This window comes from Microcebus murinus, chromosome 5 (assembly GCF_040939455.1).
Source record: "Microcebus murinus isolate Inina chromosome 5, M.murinus_Inina_mat1.0, whole genome shotgun sequence".
Classification (NCBI taxonomy): domain Eukaryota; kingdom Metazoa; phylum Chordata; class Mammalia; order Primates; family Cheirogaleidae; genus Microcebus; species Microcebus murinus.
In genome coordinates this window covers 51,544,603-51,565,275 of record NC_134108.1, presented here as the reverse complement: position 1 = coordinate 51,565,275, position 20,673 = coordinate 51,544,603, and the positions used below count along the sequence as shown (strand labels likewise).

The window sequence follows — 20,673 nt, the reverse complement described above, 5'->3', positions numbered from 1 at the left end:
GGAGCCTTACTCCACTGGACACTGGTGAGAGAAGATGGAAAAGGCAAATAAACTCTCCTTATTATAAAAATAGTTTTGACCTCCCTCATGGACTCCCTGGAAGGATTTTGGGGAACTCCCAGGGGCCTCTGGAGCCTACTTTGACAACCGCTGCTGTAAACAAATAAGACTGAATCAGCTTGTAGTACTCAGAAATCATGAAATTCGTAACTATTTCTCTCAAGCACAAAATTTGCTCTAGTCTACTTCCCATTCATTATGGCTTTGTTCTTTTTAATGATTCTTAGATCATTTCTTTTATTTGACTACAGTCTGACAGAGTCTGACAACAGAATATACAGAGTTTCACTACGAAACCAAGTTGAATGGTGTAAAAAAGGAGAAACAAAATGCTTTACACTTTTTCTAGGCCTTTTTATGATTTAAAAAAATTTTGTCTTTTGGTTCTGGGCTTTGACTTTTGTTTTAAATTTTAGGCCTTTTCTTCAGTTTATTTCTCTTGTATATATAAAAAAGAGGACATGTCATTTTGGTCTCTATTAATGCTCTAGTGGAACCTTACCGGCTTGTGAGCATCTTACACTGTGGTATGATGCAAGAGCAATAGATCAAAGGCAGTTCTTAGAATAGGCATCCAGGTTGGCATTGAAAGTTGTCCATGTTTTGTAATATTTTTACATGTATAATTATTATTTTTATTATCTTATGCATTTCTCGTTTTACTGGTTTTGTCAGATGGTCTTGAAAATGATTAATTTTGGGAGCCATATAAAAATGTATTTGTCCATCAAAAAAATGATTAAATATACCATATGGAATGTACATTGTGAAATATACCATAAACACTTTTATTTAGACTAGTAGTTATTATATGATGGTAGATGTTACTATGAAAAAACATTTATAGATTCAGATAGGGTGTGTATATGAATGTATACTATTGATTCAACTCTTTCTAGGTAAGTAGTACATTCTAATTTCTCTTTGAGATTATACTGAAATTATTTGAATTATAATCTCTTAGATGGGTTTTTATTATGTGAACTGACATAAAACATAGGTTTGACTTTTGAGCCCTGAATTTTCTAGTGTTGGTGAAAATATCCTAGAAATTGAAATGGCAAATTCAGTTAGAGGGAAAAAAACTCTTAATTTAAAAGTGTAAACTCAAAGAGTTTTAACAACTTTAGTGTAGATTAAGGTGGACATATTTCAAAATTGATAAATTGTGAGATTAAATATGATCTACTTAAAGGATCATGGTGGAGAAAAGACTGTTATGGGAAGTCGTAATTATTTGTTGTGTTCTTGTTCATCTGATTACAGACTTTTGGAGCAAGTGTACAGAATAAACTCAATCCCCGACCTGGAAAGGTAAGATTATTTTCTATTTCTAGTCTCTATTTTATTTTGGTCTCATAGAGTACAACAAAGTGTGCTACCGCTTTCATTTTCTTGTAGGTAGTGATATACAGTGAACCCGATGTCTCTGAGAAGTGCATTGAAGTTTTCAATGACATTCAGGATTGTAGTTCTTGGATCCTGTCTCCAGTGATACTCATAAAAGTTGTAAGAGGATGGTAAGAATGGCACTTCAAGTTCCTGATTTACAGTGTTTGTGTTTTACCTTAATTACCTATTTGGTCCTCATTATTTATTTAAAACTACACCTTTAGCAATGTAAAGTGCAGAAAATACTACTTACAGTAAAATAAATTAATATCTAAAAAATATAGTCTTTAATCATGTTTCTGATTATAGGAGTGATACATATTTATGGGATAAAAACTGGGAAAGTGCAGTAAAACTAGCTTTTTTTCCCCACATATCCCCACATAACATTGCTTTGGACTGGTCATACATCTGGGTCTGGTAATATACTTTGGTTAATGAGTTTTAAGCGAGGTTGATAAGAACTGCACTACTCATGTTGCTAGGTCTGATGTGACTTTTAAAAAATCTATAAGGAAAGACATTTTTGCTAACTTTTTTATGGCAGTTCACTGAAAGACTAACCTAAAATTTACTTTCCAATATTTTAACAAAAGATAGTTTTGATAAAGAAACTGGTGAAAATATCAGTACTTTGACAGTTTTTAAGATTGTTTACCAGCTTAATTGCCTCTTGAAAATGCACAGGAAGTTGAATAAAGAAAGGGCAAGTTAAAAAAAAAACTAATCTGGTATAATACTTATCTTTCCTATCAATTATGAACTTCTTTGAAATAAAGAAGGTATTGTTCTAGACATTTATGATTTAAAAAATTAGTTAATTTTTGTTTTCATTTCTATTCGAATAAATATGTAGCATCTTTCCTATTTGATTTGTAGATATTTTAATATATTTTTCAGTATGTTCAACATATTCATTAGAAAAACAGTTTACTTTTATTCCATAACTTGAAGACTGAGAATTGTACTAAAAACAAATTTTGTGTGACAATTTTAATAGAACAGTGCTTTTTCTGTTCTTTTGCAATTTTTGTTGGCTTTTTCTTGAAACCCTAAGCACTTACACTATCATATGTTGACATGAGATTATTCTTTAGCATTTGGCTGTTATTAGGAAGAATATTTAAAAAATGTTTCCCATTAACATGCCTATAGTCCTTTGTATCAACATATCTGTTGATATGGCTGTGATATGTAAGTGAAAATCCCTCTAAGAGAAATGTTTTCTATATACATAAGGAGGAAAAAAAAAAAACATTACAGTAAATACCCATTTATTTGACTTATTCTTGATAAGTCTCCACTAACTGGCAATTCCTTAGAACTGAGTACCCCATCCCTGGGCCATGGACCTGAACTGGCCTGTTAGGAACTGGTCCACACAGCAGGAGGTAAGCAGCAGGTGGGCCAGTGAAGCTTCATCTATATTTATAGCCACTCCACATCGCAGGCATCACCGCATAAGCTCCAACTCCTGTGAGATCAGTGGTGGCATTAGATTGTCATAGGAACATGAACCCTGCTGTAAACTGCACGTGCCGGGGATCTAGGTTGTGCACTCCTTATGAGAATCTAATGACTGATGACCTGAGGTGGTGATGCTAGCACTGGGGAGCGGCTGCAAATACAGATTATCATCAGCAGAGAGGTTCGACTGCACAGTAAATGTAATGTGCTTGACTCATTCTGAAACCATCCCCCACCCCGCCGGCCTGACCAAGGAAAATTGTCTTCCATGAAATGTCCCTGATGCCAAAAAGGTTGGAGACTGCTGCCTTAGAACATTAGTAGCTATGTAACATATTGATAACCCAAAAGTTCTCTAAGATCCTGATATAGTTCTTGAATTATCAGAGGCTTAATTATACCCAGTAAAGTTTTAGTGTTAGGAAGAGTTTATGCTATTTTAATTGCTAGAGCATTGGTCACTAATATATAGTGGCAATTAGTCAGAATTTTTGAATAATCACAACCTCTGTCACCAAGAGTGGCTAATGGTTTTGCTGTATTTTATTCTTAGTTGGATTTTGTATGAGAAGCCGAATTTTGAAGGGCACTCTATTCCATTGGAAGAAGGAGAACTGGAACTCTCTGGTCTCTGGGGTATGGAAGAAATTTTGGAAAAGAATTGGGAAGGAGAGTCTGATAAGCCTGTGGTGATTGGTTCAATCAGACTTATGGTACAGGTAGGTTGTGTTAAATCTGGGTTTCATTTATTCATTCAGCAAATATCTATTCATTCTTACTTTAAGGGGAATGTTCATTTTATGAAATAAGTGAGAAAAATATTTGGTGCTTTATGGATATATTTCTGTGATTTAAGTATTTTTGTTCACGCTAAAGAATTAGAACACCGTAATTAGTTAGATATTTTTCACAATAAATCCTTATTATAAATCTTTCACTCCTGGCCTCCTATTCCCATCTCCCAAATGCATTTTACTTAGTAACCTGGTGTTGATGAGTTCCATACGAACAGATTTTTCTTTTACTTAGTTTTTTTGGTTGCTGTATGAGTTCTGATTAACCTTGAGTGGTTTACAGGCATTCTATTTTAGAAAAATAAATAATCTAAAAATAATTTAGTTGTCCAACTGTGGCGTTTCATGTGAGTGTAGAAAATATTATTTGATATATTTGAGGCCACTTTATGGGTTGGGTAAAATTTCTTGGTTTCTTGATGAAGAAGGTGTTATCAGAGTCTTTCTTTGGGTCTCTTAGGATTTGATGATTTGGGATTTATGTTTTAAAAATGTAAGTAATGATATCTTCTAAGTAGAAAATGAGAATTCCAAGTTTTAATAGAGATGACTGTTAAAATGCAATAAAGAGAAAAGAAAGGTTCTAAAATAAGATTGAGTAAGAATGAGTAATAGTTTTTGGCAGAGGAAAGAGTAACCTATTTCCTAGGTCAACATTTTTGAGCGACTTAGATGATAATTGGTATTCTAAATGATTTATTTTTTAATGGCTTTAAGTACATAATGTGATAAGCCTAAGTAAGACAGGAGGAGCCCTACTTCAGAATATCCTCATTAGTGGAATATTTTACCCAAAGTTTACATTTCTTGCTCAAATAATATTGGTAATAAAGCAAAGTTTAAAAATATCATCTGAATCTCACCATCATGAAGTGTTCTCTCTTCACTTTTTGAATTCTCAACCCTTTCTTGGCCATATTCTAATCCGCTTTTTCTCTAGTTGTAAGACAATATTCTACTTTTTATTAACTTAACACTGTGGTTCACAATCCTTTTCTTTTTTCTCTCTATACCATTTTCCTAAAGACACACTCCATTGGTAACATCTCTCCAGACTTTATACCTGGGGGCAGATATCAGAATCAGGTGGGGTAAAGATCTGGGTACATTCTGGAAGGTGGGATAAGGGAAATGTTATCTCTTGTGTCACCTGATAGTAGCAGACTTAATGTAGCAAATGCTTTTCCTGTTACTGCATAGTTTGGGTTTTTGCTGAGCTCATATTCCATTGAAATGATGTGTTGTCATTGAACACATAAATGAGGTACCATCGTGTATTTATTATTTCTTCTTTCAGTTGATCTTAAATTGTTTCTAGTTTTTTACTATTTCAAATAATGCTTTGTGGACATTTTTGTAGATTTAATAGTTTATAATTTTATGATTTATTTCCTTGGATTACATTTTTCTGAATAACGCCGCATTAAAAGGTATGGTTTATGGTTCCTGATATATCATGAATTATATTTTCTTTACTGATTGTGTGCATGGTTAAAAGATAGCTTAAAAGATGAAACATAAGACACAACATATTAATATATTCAAGAGGGTCACCTTTTCAGTTCATTAGAGTTACTCCTTTTGGTAATGTTTGAAATAGCCTCGCCTGAACTAACCTAAGTGTTACTATTTCTTCTATACCTCAGTTCACCCAGTGTAGAAGAGGTTTAGTAAATATTTGATTAATGCTTAGGCATTCAGCCAGGAGAGGCCTTTTGAAGAGTGTTTGATGGGACATGGATATGTAGAACATGGAACAGTGACCAAAGTACAGAGATTCGTGAATCAGCATGAATGTGTGCTTTTGCCTTTATGACTTGGACCAAACCAACATCATAGAGAAATGTTTACTCAGAGTCCTGGAGAATTACAACAGGGAGTATATAGGCACAAAGCACTAGTTGAGGAAGACCACAAGTGCAGCCATTCTGCTGGACTAGTCTGGACTTGGCTAATTAGAGCTAAGGAACCCAAACCCCTAAGGCCAAGTGAGAAGGTGATAAAGAAATTCATTCCATAACTCTAATAAAATACATTTCCGATGATCTTGCTTAAATGTTAACACTGAGGTACATGACTAAAGCAGTGTCTGCCTTGAAAGAGGCATATTATTAATTCATGGATGAAAACAGAAAGGGATAAAATGGCAGTAGCTCTGTGAAATGTATATCTAAAGCTGCTTTTAAATAGTTTCAAGAAAAAGAATAATGAGCTTATTACCATGGAGTTGAATTCTTGGTGTAATAATTATTATATATGTGTGTGTATGTATTGTTTCAGGATTATAGGATTAGTCAAATCGACTTGTTTACTGAACCAGAAGGGTTAGGACTCCTAAATTCCTACTTTGATGATACTGAAGAAATGCAGGGATTTGGTGTAATGCAGAAGACTTGTTCCATTAAAGTACATCAGGGCACGTAAGTATTTTATTTCAAATACAATTTTAATGAAGCTTTCTTGTGAGTGTAGTACTAGAAAGAGAGGACTTAAGATATTTTGCCTCTGATTTGTCCTCTTAAGTAATTATTGACTACAAGGTATATTTTTATAAGGCACATAAAATTCTGATTCTCTTGCACCTATGTTACTATGATTCACCTCTCTTAGAAACAATAACAATTTATTAGAGGAAGTGTAGGAAAAAATATTTTTAATGTATGGCTTTCCTTATCACAGAGGAACCTGACTCATTCAAAGCTAAGTAACATATCATGCCTTCGTGATAATTCAGAGGAAGTAATTCAAAGCATGTGCCCATGATATTTCAGGTGGGATGGAAGCCAACACACATGGTACTTCCTTTAATATTTTTACACAATGCTGTCCCAAGCCCCTAGGATGTTGGTTTCACAAATCACAGGAAACAGCAAGAATATTTTGAAGGAAATGGGAATATCTCAGATGGGAAAGAAATTAGGATAGAAAGTGCAGACCTACAATACTAGAGAATGTGGTCTTTACAGTGGAGTGTACAGCCCAGGGCATATGAAAGACATACCCTGGGGAAAAGAAAAACAGTACATCTTCTTTTCATTTAAAATCTCTACCTCTTAGGATTTTATTTTTTTGTATTTTTCTCATATGCATAATGTATTTGTTCAGTGATAATATATACAATTTATAAATATTCATATATTCAGAGAATGCTCAAGTGTTTTTACTAGTTGGCTATACAGTTTACAAAAAGTTTATAGTCTCCATAAAGTGAGATAGAGTATCTCGGCAGTGAATGATAAAGTACTTCTTACTTGTGTTGTTTGCATTCTATTGACTACTAAAAGTCTTGGTTGCTATTGTTCTAATCTTAGAAACGATTTGATTGTGTAGAATGTAGAAATTGGGTAAAATGGAGATCACAGAGTCTGTTTTTTGATTGTCAAATATCAGGAACTAAAAACTTTTGGGCAACTTAGTAGGAAATGTGACTGTTGAGATTTGGGCTCCTTGGATAGTTGGAAGGTGGTCACATGGAAAAGAAATTAGATGTGCTCTCTGTTATTTCAAAGGAGGTCCCAGGAAAGCCCAGTAGAAATTAGAGAGGTAAATTTTGACTTGGCCTAAGGAAGAACTTCCTAATGGTTAGAGTGGTTAAATTGGAAGTGGGCTGCTTTGTCAGGTAGAGAGTTTCTCATCACAGGATGGGCAACAGTAGAAGATGGAAAAGAGTTTATCTAGGGTTTTCTAGAGGAAGTAAAATGTGAGTTACATACCTCTTTATGACTGTTCATTGATTTATTTACCTTTAACATTCTGAAATGGAACATACTTAGGGAAAAGTTCACAGGTCAGTATACATACAGTTTAACAAATAATAAAGTGAACACCCAAGTAGGCAGCGTGCAAGCCAAGAACTAAGACACTGGAAGCACCCTAGAACCCCAGCCAGCTCCTTCCTTTTGCCAGTCCCCTCTCTCAGTAAACAGCCTCCCTCTCCCCAGATAAGTGAGGTACTAGCAAGGAAGGACTATAGTGATGGTTTGTCAATATACAAAGATATATTTATTAGGGCAGAATTTGGGGTATTAAGAGAAATGCCAATTTAAATATCTTTTTAAAATAATTTTCCAAAGACAATGTACATTTTACTGCTTTTTAAAAATTTCTATTTTTAATTGACACATAATTATACATATTTATGGGGTTCAATGTGATGTTTTGAAATGTGAGCAAATCAGGGTAGTTAGTAAATCCATTACCTCAATCCTTATTTCTTTGCAGTGAGAACCTTCAGAATCCTCTCTTCTAGCTATTGTAAAACATACGTTATTATTAGCTGTAGTCAACCTACTGTGCAATAGACCATCAGAACTCATTCCTCTTAGCTGTCACTTTGTACCCATTGACCATCCTCTCCCCATCTCCCTCTTCCTTCTCTACCCTACTTTGCCTCTGGTAACCTCTTTTCTGCTACTTCCATGAGATCAACTTTTTTAGCTCCCACATATGAGTAAGAACACATAGTATTTGTCTTTCTGTGCCTGGCTTACTTCACTTAACGTAATGTTCTCCAAGTACATCCATGTTGTCATAATGACAGGATTTCATTCTTTTTTATGGCTGAATAATATTCCATTATGTATATATGCCACATTTTCTTTTTTTCTCTTTTGATAACTGGTCCCAATATACCACAATTTCTTTATCCATTCATCTGTTGATGGACACTTAATTGAGTTTATATCTTGCCTATTGTGATAGTGTTGAAGCTAACATGGGAATGTAGATATTCCTTTGACAAACTGATTTCATTTCCTTTGGATATATATACCCAGTAGTGGATTGCTGGATAATACAGTAGTTCTGTTTTTAACTTTTTGAAGAATGTCCGTACTGTTTTCTATAACAGTTGTACCACTTGACGTTTTTGCCAACAGTGTGTAAAGGTTCCCTTTTCTCCACATCCTCACCAGTGCGTATCTTTTGTCTTTCTGATAATAGCCATTCTAACTGGAGTAAGGTGATATCTCGTTGTGATTTTGATGTGCATTGCCCTGATGATTAGTAAGGTTGAGTATTTTTTCATATACCTGTTGGCCATATGCATGTCTTCTTTTGAAAAATTTACTGCTTTTAAGTAGTGCACATTTTGAGTTATAGTAATTGGTACCCTGTAGGCCTTAAAGGCTATAAAGTTTCTCAAGGTGACTAATTTGGAAGTAGGAATTAGGAAAGGCTTTTTCTTGTCATATCCTCTCTAAATATGGCAAGAAATTGTGACTTTTAACAAATATAAACCTCAAAAAGTGTCTATAAGATTTATATATTTCAGCAAATCAATTAATCAGGAATCTGCTATGTGCTTTTCTAGGCACTGGGAGTATGGCAGTGAGCACATAAAATGACATCCCTGTTCTCATGGAATAGCACAAATACATACTTAATGTTCACATGGTAGAGGCTACAAGAATGTAAATTACAAAGAGAGGGACAGGGGCATCTAAAATGCTATTTTAGATGTGGTGGTGAGTAAAAGTCTCTGGTGGCAGTTAAGCAGGGACCTGAGGATGTGAGGGAGTCTGCCCTGCAGCTAGCTTGGGGGAGAGGGGCAAGGGAGCCTCCCAAGGCAGAAAGCACAAGTTCTGCCAGCATGCTTGGGCAACAGTAGGAGGCCAAGGCAGCTGGAACAGCCTGAGCTAGGAGGACTGATGATGGGAGGAGGCCTCATACCACTCATGCCTTTTAGGCCTTGGGGAGGAAGGTTTCGAGTGGCTCTGAGTTGCATGGGAAATCATTGAATTTTGATCTAGCTTGTGTTTTAGAAGGATCACTTTGACTTCTGTGTAGAAGATAGACTATAAAAAGGCAAGGGTGGGAGCAAACAAACCAGTTAGGAGGCAGTTGCAGTCATTCGGCCAAGAGGTGATGGTGGCTTAGACAGTGTGATAGTGGTGGCAGGAAATGGTTAGATTTTGAATGGATTTTGAAGGCTGAACTGACAGCATTTGCTGATATATTGTGTGTGGGGTGTCAGAGGCCGAGAAACATTCAGGATTTGGAATCCCAACATTTGTTGAGGTGGAGAAGACCTGGAGGAGCAGGCTGGGCAGGAGAGTGAAATTCAGGAATTCAGTTTTGGACAGGGTAAGTCTGAGGTACCAACTGCACATTCAAGTGAGAGGGCCGGAAGGTGACTGGGTGTGAGGCTGGAGTCCAGAGGAGAGGCAGGAGATAGAAATTTAGGCATCATAAGCATAGAGATGTTTAAGCTAGGTACAGGATGAGGTCCCAAAAGGGAAGGAGTATAGTTAAGGGAAGAGAAGCCATGTATGAGCCTTAGGCACTTTTATATTTAGAGATTTGGAAGAAAAATGGGAATCTAAGCAAAAGAAAATGTCTTAATCTCTTGGTGCCATTCATTTTTTTCACATCAAAGCAATCTATACACCTTTTTTTCAAAGTATTGGTGTTAAGTTGAAGAACATCATCCTTAGAAAAGAATGAAAAAGGCATCTGCCATAATATTTTAATCTCAGTGTCTGGAAGGTTTCATGACTCAGGTTTGGGCTATGTTGAAGCACACTAAGCTACCTTAAATAATGTTTCTTCTTGGCAGGCAGCAAGTTTAGCTTTGCCTTGTAGGTGGTAGTTACGGGCCTGCCATCGCTTACAATTTACGATGGGCTCGCATGGCGACGGGCATCTTTTTCCTGGTTGTTCATTTCTGTTGTCATTAGGATAATGGAAAGCCGCCTTGGATGTCAATTCAAAGTTTGGACTCTTTGAACTTGGTTGGTAAGCTTAGGGATCAGGAATTAATACCTCTATAGATCTGTTAGGAAAGTCTTGATGGGTTGAGAAGATTTAACTGAGTACTGGAGCTCATTTTGCTTCTGATGGAGCACCAGACCCCTGAGCTGGGATGAGAGGAGTCTGCTGTCGGGGGAACAGTTTTAGATTCCATTAGGAGGTTCATTCCAGGACCATTTACTGTAGTTTAAGCTCTTCTATACATACACAAAATGAGGGTATTACTTGTCTTGTCAAATTCTTATTTGAGGAAATGAGTAATTTCTAACTAAATTTGCCTTTCAGATTCTGTTGAGCGTAATTTGTTTTTAAACCTTTGTTTTAAGCAGCTGGCTAATCCCAGCACCCATCCTCCCAGCGGTGAAGGTGTATTTTTTTTTTTCTTTTTTTGGTATATTCACAATAAAAACAAAGAATTTTAGAATTTCAAAGGGAGGATAAAGATGATCTGGCCCAACACCATCATTTAACCAAGGAAGACAGGCTTCAGTCACTTTCTCCAGACTAGGGTTAGCTATTAGCAGAATATACACTAGAATGCAGGTGTTCTGAATATTTTGAAGTCAAGGGACTTTTTTTTATGGCAAAACATTCTTTGATAATTTTTACTATGAAATATTTGATAGTAACAGAAGAATTTATATATATGTGAGTTATGAAGCCTCATAATAAACTCTTATGGGCCCCCCCACCCAACTTATGACCTAGGCCGTTACCAATACTGCTGTAGGACCTGTGTAGCCCATCCTGGTCCCATCCTCCTGACTCCTCCACACGCGTAACCACTCTCCAAAGATTACCTGCATTGATGAATATGCCTATATTTATTCTTTTTCATTGCCATGTAATATTCACTATATATTTTATTGTGCAGTATACCACGTCAGAGCCCAATTGTTTATTATGAAGGTTTTCAAACATATACAAAAGCAGAATAGTTCAGTGAACACCCATGTACCATTCACTTAGATTCAATAATTGTTAACATTTTGCCATATTTGTGTTATCGTTTTTTCTGAAGACTTGAATATAAGTTGTAGGTGTCCTGACCTTTCATTCCTACAAACTTCAGCCTGCATGTCTTTATAATGACATTCTCCTGACCAAATATCATTGTTACACCTAAGAAAATAAATAAGATGTCCATGATAATATCTATTCTATAGCCCATAACCAAATTTTCCCAGTTGCCTTAAGAATGCCTTTTATAAGGCCAGGCGTGGTGGCTCACGCCTATAATCCTAGCACTCTGGGAGGCTGAGGCAGGCAGATTGCTCAAGGTCAGGAGTTCAAAACCAGCCTGAGCAAGAGTGAGACCCCGTCTCTGCTAAAAATAGACATTAATTGGCCAACTAAAAATATATAGAAAAAATTAGCCAACTAAAAATATATAGAAAAAATTAGCTGGGCATGGTGGCGCATGCCTATAGTCCCAGCTAACTTGGGAGGCTGAGGCAGGAGGATTGCTTGAACCCAGGAGTCTGAGGTTGCTGTGAGTTAGGCTGACGCCACGGCACTCTAGCCCAGGCAATAGAGTAAGACTTTGTCTCAAAAAAAAAAAAAAAAAAAAAAAAGAATGCCTTTTATAGATTTGTTTTTTTCTAATCAGAATCCAATCAAGGTTCATATAAGTGAATTTGGTTGTTCTGTTTCTTTAAGTCTCTTTTAAAAACATCTCTAAATCACTCCCATCTTTGTTTCCCATGCCACTGCTTTTTTAAAGAATTTAGGCCACCAGCTATCTTAGAGAATGCCCCAGCTTCTGGATTTGTCTGAGTGCACCTCATGATACCATTTAACTAGTTCTTTTATCACCTGAATTTTCTGTCTATTAGAGGTCAGGTCTGGAGGTGTGATTAGATCCAGGCTGAACAGTTTGGCAAGGACACTCTGTAGAGGTAGTGCCAGTGTTTATGTTGCATCACATCTGGCGGCATGTGCTAACCAGCTCGCCTATTAAAGATACCAAGTTTGGTTGCTTGGTTAAAGATGTGCCTCCCACATCTTTCCATTGTAAAGGTACATTTTCCTCTTTGAGATTCATAGCCCACTCGCTTTTGAATAGCCTCAAAGTCGGCACATTCTTTCTTAATCTTTCAAGTATCCATTTGGTTCCTATAAATGGCCGACATTCATGTACAGCCATGTCTGGGGAGTAAGACTTATGATCTAGCTGGAAATGCTGTTTTTGGTTTAAGCACAAGTGAACAAGATCAGACTGATTTTTCTTATGTGACTCAAAGGGTATTTCTAAAAGACTAATTACACAAATATTTTTTAGTAAACAAAAAGATGGCCATTGTTACTTTAACAATATTCATTTGCATAAATTTATTATGTTTATTAAATAAGCTCATGCTTTATATGAGCTGTTTATTAAGTACACCTATAAAGTTGTACTTTTTAAAATCTATATTGGCAAAAACTCATTACCTAAGTGCATGGAGAAATGAGTGCCTTTAGAAACTGAAACAACACTGCCTAAAGATGGTTTTCCTCTCTCCTCATGGCCACATGAATAATGTATCTTGTTGGAACAGAATTTAGGAAAAGTGAATCATGCTCTGTATATGAGTTTTCAAATTCCAAAGTCCACCCAACATTCATAAATGTCTGTTTGAGTTACCCAGCAGCACTTGCTCATTGACTCAAATGTGTCAGTTTATTCAGCGTTTTCACAAATTCCCCTTTACCCAAAATTACCTTCCTTCTCTGTTAGGTCACTAAACTACATGCTTCAACAAAAGTGAAGTTTTTAGTGTCAGAAGAATAAATCCCTTCAGAACTCAACCTACAGAAGGCAAGACCTAATGAAAAGAGTACTTTGGTAAACATCATTCCAAAATCTCAGAACCACTTGTTCATGAGCCACACATTCTACTTATGAAAAATTAAGCCCATTCATTTGGGAAGGAGTCAGACTTCGAGGTCCTCCTTGACTTGTTAGCCTAATACCATATTACAGAACTGCTATTATTTAGTTAGGACACAAAATCCATGTGTAGTGTGCCTGTCATAGCTTTGAGCTCCAAGAAATATGTAATATATTCTTAACTGTCATGCTTTAAACATAGGAAGTTTTAAGTACCCCGTTCTTAGCCTCTGTTTTCTTGTGGTTTAGGTGCATTACAGTGGTATTTAAAGGATAAGCCTCTTTTTTTTCTCTTAAGTTAATTTATTTACAAATATAACATTCGTACAAAAGGCACACAACAAATCCTAAGTATATAAGCTGAGTGAATTTTCACAAAGTGAATACACAAGTATAACCATCACCGAGATCAAGAACTAGACCATTCCCAGCATCATAGAAGCCCCCCTCATTCATCCTGCCCCCAACCATCCTCCCCTCCCTCTGCCCCCAGTAACTTTTATTCTGTCTTCTAACACTGTAGGTTCATTTTGATCCCCCACCCATATACACACCTGGCCTCCCAACATTCTTTTATGTGTGTGTGGTAAATCCCCATATAATTAGTGAGTCTAAGAAGTTACTAATTCATCCAGGGGAGTCTTTAACAAAAACCATGACCAAAAATGTGCCTTGGGCCAAAATTGAGAACAAGAGAAAAACAAAGTAGGGGAGCATCAAACCCATTTTGTTGGTAAAAGGTTTCATTTACAGACATCCTCTTCTTGGCACAGTATTCTGGGGACATGCATAGTGGGTGCCACAGCTAGGACATTGTAGGGAGACTAACAAAGAGTTGGTGTGTGTAAGTGATCGCCAAGAATTCTGTTTATGGAAGGGGTATGGTAACACTTCTCTTATGTAAAAGGCACTTCTCTAACATCCTCACCTTCCCCAAATCCTTCCATGAGCCAGAGACAGTTCTAAGGGGTGTAATTTTCTGGTTTCCTGGTTTCTAGCCCCTTAGAGGAGGGTGGGGCTGCTGGTTCCCTGACCAAAGCAGAAGTGACAGCTGACAAGCTTGATAGAAGGGTGTGGTGTTGAAAAGCTATAAAAATCAGGCCAGGTGCGGTGGCTCACGCCTGTAATCCTAGCACTCTGGGAGGCCGAGGCGGGCGGATTGCTCAAGGTCGGGAGTTCAAAACCAGCCTGAGCGAGACCCCGTCTCTACCATAAAAATAGAAAGAAATTAATTGGCCAACTAATATATATATATATATATATCAGCCGGGCATGGTGGCTTGTGCCTGTAGTCCCAGCTACTCGGGAGGCTGAGGCAGGAGGATTGCTTGCCAGGAGTTTGAGGTTGCTGTGAGCTAGGCTGACACCACGGCACTCACTCTAGCCTAGGCAAGAAAGCGAGACTCTGTCGCAAAAAAAAAAAAAAAAAAAAAAAAGCTATAAAAATCAGAACCAAGAACTCAGAAAGCTTTGTGGCCTGGGAACAAGTAGTCCTACAGACCTTCAAAGCCCCTGAGGACACCAGTGTGCATTAAGTGATGCTCACGGGGATGTTGCTGAGTAATTTCGAAAAGAGTAAATTATGTTCAGTGCACTCCCTGCAATGAGAACTGCCATATAAAAGTGATTAGGAGCCTGATTCTGGAGTCTCTTGGTTCAGCCTTGCCTTTGGCCCTGGGCAGTTTACTTAACCTTACCTGTAGAATGGGAACAACAGTGTTCCTTCTGCATAGCATTGTTGTGAGGATTAGATGAAATTCTGGGTGGCATTCCTTATAAGCTCTGGGGAGATGTTAGCTGTTAATAATTTTTGACACTATGACAGATAATTAGGTGGAACTTAGAAGCAATTAATCATATGAATTAAGTAGGCAAAGCCAGTCAAGGAGAAAAGCAAAAGACCAAGAAGAGGAGTATGTAATAGTTTACTCTGTCTTGAGTCTAACCTGGGTCTGACACTTAAGTGTAACCATACATCTTGTGGGGCCACATCCTCTCCTGTCCTGTTCCTCTTGTCATCAGGGTCTGGTGTGCCAGACCAGATGCAAAGCTGAAATAAATGACTTATCTCCATTTCTCTCCTGTCTTGGGGGTTATTTAGATGGCTGATTTACGAAGAACCTGGATTTCAGGGTATCCCTTTCATCCTGGAACCTGGTGAATACCCTGACTTATCCTTCTGGGGTACAGAAGCAGCGTACATCGGATCCATGCGGCCTCTGAAAATGGTAAAAATGAAATCAAACGAAATGATTCTTTGTCAGCTTGATGTTCACAGGGTGTGACTTTGAAACAATAAAGCTGACTTTTTAAGAACAAATATGTAGTAAATGGGACCAACTGCTTGATAGAAATGATAGAAACAATAATGTGCTAGACGGTACAGATTAAAAAAAAGTAGATAAGACTATATTCTTTGCCTTCAAGGCATCCTCAGCCTTGCAGAGCTGCAGATGTGCCCACAAAGCTTCTGCACAGTGTAGGTTTAAGAAGTGAAGACAGTGAAGGATTAACCATTAGTGGAAAAACAGAAGGAAGGATACATGACATTCCAACTTGTGGGTATTGTGACAGAGAAGGGGGACAATCATGAGAGCTTCATGATAAATCAAGTTGGGTTTTTAAAAAATGAGCAGGATGATTTTAGATGGAGCTGTCAGAGAATGTGCCTTGAGAGTCAGGGTGCAGAGCTGGAAAGAGGAGGACACGATGAGGACCAGCTCGGCCCAGCTCGGCCGCAGGGACAGGAGGCTGGGCTAGTTGGCAGTGTTGGGGGTGCTGGGGCTGGATGTTCAAATAAGAGTTGTCCCCCCAAGTATCTGCCTTAAAAGGAGCCTGGTGCTTCCTCTACCTTGTCCCTGCATTTTGCCTTGTTCTTGGTCTCTTCTGCCAGGCTGTAAGCTTTGGGAGGAACCGGGCTGCACTTGTCTTGTCCCCCAGGGTTGAGCACAGCGTGGGCTGCATCGCAGTAGCTGCTCACTAAATTCCTCTGGCCCGAGTGACGCTCCTGTTACAAACATGTTTTTCAAACACCACTTTGCAGTTATCTCCAGGGCCAGTTTGAAACAAATTAGAAAGTTAGGAAGATAATTTTTTTTTATCTTAATTTTACCCCTCCTACCAAAGCATTTGGTTTAATTATCTGCATGTTTGTTGGCCTTAATGCAAATGATTTGGGCCTTTTTTCCTAAAATTAAATCACTTTCAAAGAACAAAGTTTCGTTAATTTTGTGAATGTATGAAAGAACTGCCACAGGTTTTAAAAACAGTTTGGAATGATGATTTAAAAAACTCTGAAGTTTATAGTGTTTGAAAAAGATTCATTTTGAAAAGGGTGTGTACTTGGTTGTATAAGCTCTGGTTTGCTGATAAAATAAGCCACATTCCTTTATGATTACAGTTCATTTGGTGCATTTGAACATCTTTGTACTGTTTTTAAAGCTGTTAAAGATATATTGGTAAAAAAATATCTTTCTGACTTTCCCATTGCTGACATTAACTTTTTTTTTTTTTTTTTTTTTTTTTTTTTGAGACAGAGTCTCGCTTTCTTGCCTAGGCTAGAGTGAGTGCTGTGGCGTCAGCCTAGCTCACAGCAACCTCAGACTCCTGGGCTCAAGCAATCCTCCTGCCTCAGCCTCCCGAGTAGCTGGGACTACAGGCATGAGCCACCATGCCCGGCTGATTTTTATATTATATATATTAGTTGGCCAATTAAATTCTTTCTATTTTTATGGTAGAGACGGGGTCTCGCTCAGGCTGGTTTTGAACTCCTGACCTTGAGCAATCCGCCCGCCTCGGCCTCCCAGAGTGCTAGGATTACAGGCGTGAGCCACCGCGCCCGGCCTGACATTAACTTTTGATCTATTTAATATTTTTATGTAGTAACTTGGGTTTATTTTTAATGAGTTTTTAGGGATTTTTTAAAAGTTTTTTTTTTAATAAAAGTGTAAAAACACCCCTAGATTCATCCTTTAGTATATTTTAAATTTTATCTAATTATTCCATGAGTCCTCCAAGTCATATTATGTGAACTTTAGCAGTTTTGTAGACCATGGGTTGCAAGATCAAATGCTTCTAGGGGCCAGGTAGCAAACAAATGGCTGAGAATTGAACCTAAGAATGGTAGAGCCGGGCAAACCAGGGCCTATGCCCCAGCTGAAGAATGTGCCCAGTGTAGGATTAAGTGCAGAAGGTGAAGGTTGCTACCTGTGAGAATCTAGGTACAGAGATGTCAGATCTTAGGATTGTATTTCAAGAGAAGCGAGAAATATGGATTTTTATGAGAAACTTCCCAAGTTAAAAAAGTAAACTTACTAGGTCAAAAAACACACCAGCTATGCAAATTCAGCTTACAGACCATCTGTGTGAGGCTCTGCTCTAGTCTGTCTTCTTCATGTCTTCATCTGCATTGGTAGTAATTTTGGAACTGTCTCATGTACATTAAAACAAACGAATGTAATCACAGTGTGAGGTTCAGTGTCTTACCGTAAACTGCTATGCCTAAAATGGTAATGTATCCATGGAAAACTACTTTTCTTACTATGTCATTGTTCTTTTCAGGGTGGCCGTAAAGTTGAATTCCCTACAGATCCAAAGGTAAAAACATATATTAAATATGTAAACACACACATATATTTACTTTAAATGTTATTCCCACTCTATCTCTATAAAGATAATACTTCTGTGTCTTCACATGTAAACGTGTATCAAACAAATGCAGCCAAAGGAAGTTGCCCTGACTTACACGTGCCATCCTGTAGGCTGGAAGATGAAACTAATGGCGCTAGTTAGCACTAACAGTATGTTTAGCCATGCCTCAAAAGGTTCACTGTTGTATTAAGTTTATAATTTGCGGTTGTATTTACTAACTGCAGGGCCTGTTGCTGCTTGCCAGTTAGCCAGGAAAAAACTTTTTCAAGATAAGCTCTCCCTACTCCCAAATGCTCTTTCTGCCATTCCTGTTTCCCACATCTATGCCACATACTTGGATGCTATGCTTTTTTTTTTTTCATTTTTAAAGCGACTTTAGAACCCTCTGGTTCCTTAGTTTGGCCAAAGCAAAATTCTAAATGTCGATACTAGACATTGAATAAAAACCAATTATTGAAAAAGTACATTTTGAACCTTGGCTTTGGGCAATACTACATCAGGAAAAAAGCCTGCTTTTTTTTTTTTACTATATTATCAGATACTAATTATTAATTAATTATTATTTATTTAATTTTAAAAAATATTAGAAAAAATTAATTTATGTTCCAGAACTTAGTGATATGAAACAACTGATTTAATGTTTACATACTTAACTTCTTACAAATTACTCATTTCTATTATAGGTAGTTATTTATGAAAAGCCTTTCTTTGAAGGAAAATGTATGGAACTAGAAGCAGATATGTGCAGTTTTGTGGCAGAAGGTGAAACAGAAGACACAACTGGAGACAATCAGTTGCCGTTTACGTCAGTGGGGTCTGTGAAAGTTCTGAGAGGCATGTAAGTAGATGGGTTACCTATAAGGATTTTTTTTTCCTTAATAAAGTAATAAATGTGTCTGTTTCCCCCCCAAAGACAACATTCCTGATTCGATGGCGTGGTGAATTTCAATAGCTAAATCCATGTTCTCCTGATTACATTGGAGAAAACAGTTTGAGGGACGGGTGTGGGATCAGTCCACCAACCAAGGCTGATAAATTGGCCCATTCAGACTGATCAAATCTACAATCTTGTTGTTTAGAATTATGCTCCAACTATTGAACTCTTAGTTTGCTTTCTCATTTTTATGATACTTTTGCATTTTATAAATCTTACACATTTCTCATAGAAGTACACACTGAAATTAGTCTTGTAAATAGCCAAATAGTCATAATATTATAATTATAATTTGAAGAACATTTATTCAGTTTTACTTGCTGAGGTTCTTTTGGGTCAGTTCTTATTAAACATACATATACACACTCCTGTAGTTTTCTTTACAGAACTCTATACATTTCTCAGGTTGTTTTCTTGGGGCCATTCTGTTACCTCCTAAATTTTAGAGAATTCCAACGATGTTAATGTAGAAGTTGATGTCTAGCTTTATGACTGTTTGTATTTGTCAGTGAAATTGATTTCTATCTTGGAAAGATTTTAATATGTCTGAAAATTACTATCATGTTCTTTCTGTTGTAGCTGGGTTGCGTATGAGAAGCCTGGATTTACTGGTCATCAGTATTTGCTAGAAGAAGGGGAATACAGGGACTGGAAAGACTGGGGAGGTTACAACGGAGAACTTCAGTCTTTACGACCTATATTAGGTGTAAGTTAAAGAAAAGCTAATGGCTAAAACTTGGCCTTTTGGGACAATAAATGGCCAGCCTTTGAATTTTGAATTTTTTTTCTCACTAGGATTTTTCAAATGCTCACATGATAATGTACAGTGAAAAAAACTTTGGATCCAAAGGTTCCAGTATTGATGTATTGGGGATTGTTGCTAATTTAAAGGAGACTGGATATGGAGTGAAGACACAGTCTATTAATGTACTGAGTGGAGTGTAAGTGAAATAACCCGACTGGGATTTTAAACATGGGTTTTACCTTGGTTTGTGTTTAACTGAGTCTGTGACACAGAGCAGGCACTCACTAAATAAATATCTCAACAACTAAACATTAAATCAGTCACTTAATAGTTATTGCCATGATATTTTCATAACTTCTGTAAAAAATCTTTCTCATACAATCTTTTTTTTTTTGCACGTAATATAATGTTGGAGTAGGCTATTTGGTGTCATGATAGAAATCTACAGATCTGCTTCCCTTGTCATTTTGCATGGAAAGATCATGAATTTCTTATGAGGGGAGTCAAATAATAATAGTTACCTAACATTAGAAACCTGAGGTTGGGGGAAAGTTCCATTTGATTTTCCTATAGTCCTACACCTGCTCCCATATATTTTTCCTACTATTATTTTGACATAAGTATAATTGTTTCAATGCACCTGGAGTTAGCAATTGAATGTTTTATTAATGGTAAAGTCAGTTTTTATTGAAAGAGGTTTAGACAGGATTCTTTGGGATGCAAGTGACTAAAGCCAAGCCAAATTGGCTCAAGTGATACAAATGGAACTTACTGGCTTAAGTAACCCAAAACTCCTGGAGAAGATTTTGCTTCAGGTATGGCTGGATGCAGGGGATTAAACACTGTCATCGGAATTTGGTCTTTATCTCCTAACTGGGCTTTTCTCTGTGTTGGCTTTACTTTAGGCAGGTCCTTTGCATCTGGTGGCCTGTGACCACATCTGGCTTTTGTTCTCCCAACTCATTGCTTGCAGTGGAAAGAACTTCTCTTTCCCTCACAAGTGCCAGGT

The 20,673-nt window shown here is 37.2% G+C and overlaps 1 protein-coding gene across 2 annotated transcripts in view; it reads left to right on the top strand.

Moving 5' to 3' along the window:
• Positions 1–20,673, top strand: part of CRYBG1 (crystallin beta-gamma domain containing 1) — a 188,576-nt gene that overhangs the window by 148,033 nt on the left and 19,870 nt on the right. Inside the window, exons 5-13 of one of the 2 annotated variants that reach the window (XM_012753155.3) lie at positions 1,327–1,374; positions 1,462–1,580; positions 3,473–3,638; positions 5,994–6,133; positions 15,437–15,563; positions 17,896–17,931; positions 18,669–18,823; positions 19,499–19,625; positions 19,715–19,860. In XM_012753155.3, the coding sequence (XP_012608609.1) occupies positions 1,327–1,374; positions 1,462–1,580; positions 3,473–3,638; positions 5,994–6,133; positions 15,437–15,563; positions 17,896–17,931; positions 18,669–18,823; positions 19,499–19,625; positions 19,715–19,860 (1,064 nt within the window). The remainder of the gene's footprint in view (positions 1–1,326; positions 1,375–1,461; positions 1,581–3,472; positions 3,639–5,993; positions 6,134–15,436; positions 15,564–17,895; positions 17,932–18,668; positions 18,824–19,498; positions 19,626–19,714; positions 19,861–20,673) is intronic. The other variant, XM_076003089.1, reaches the window with a different exon arrangement.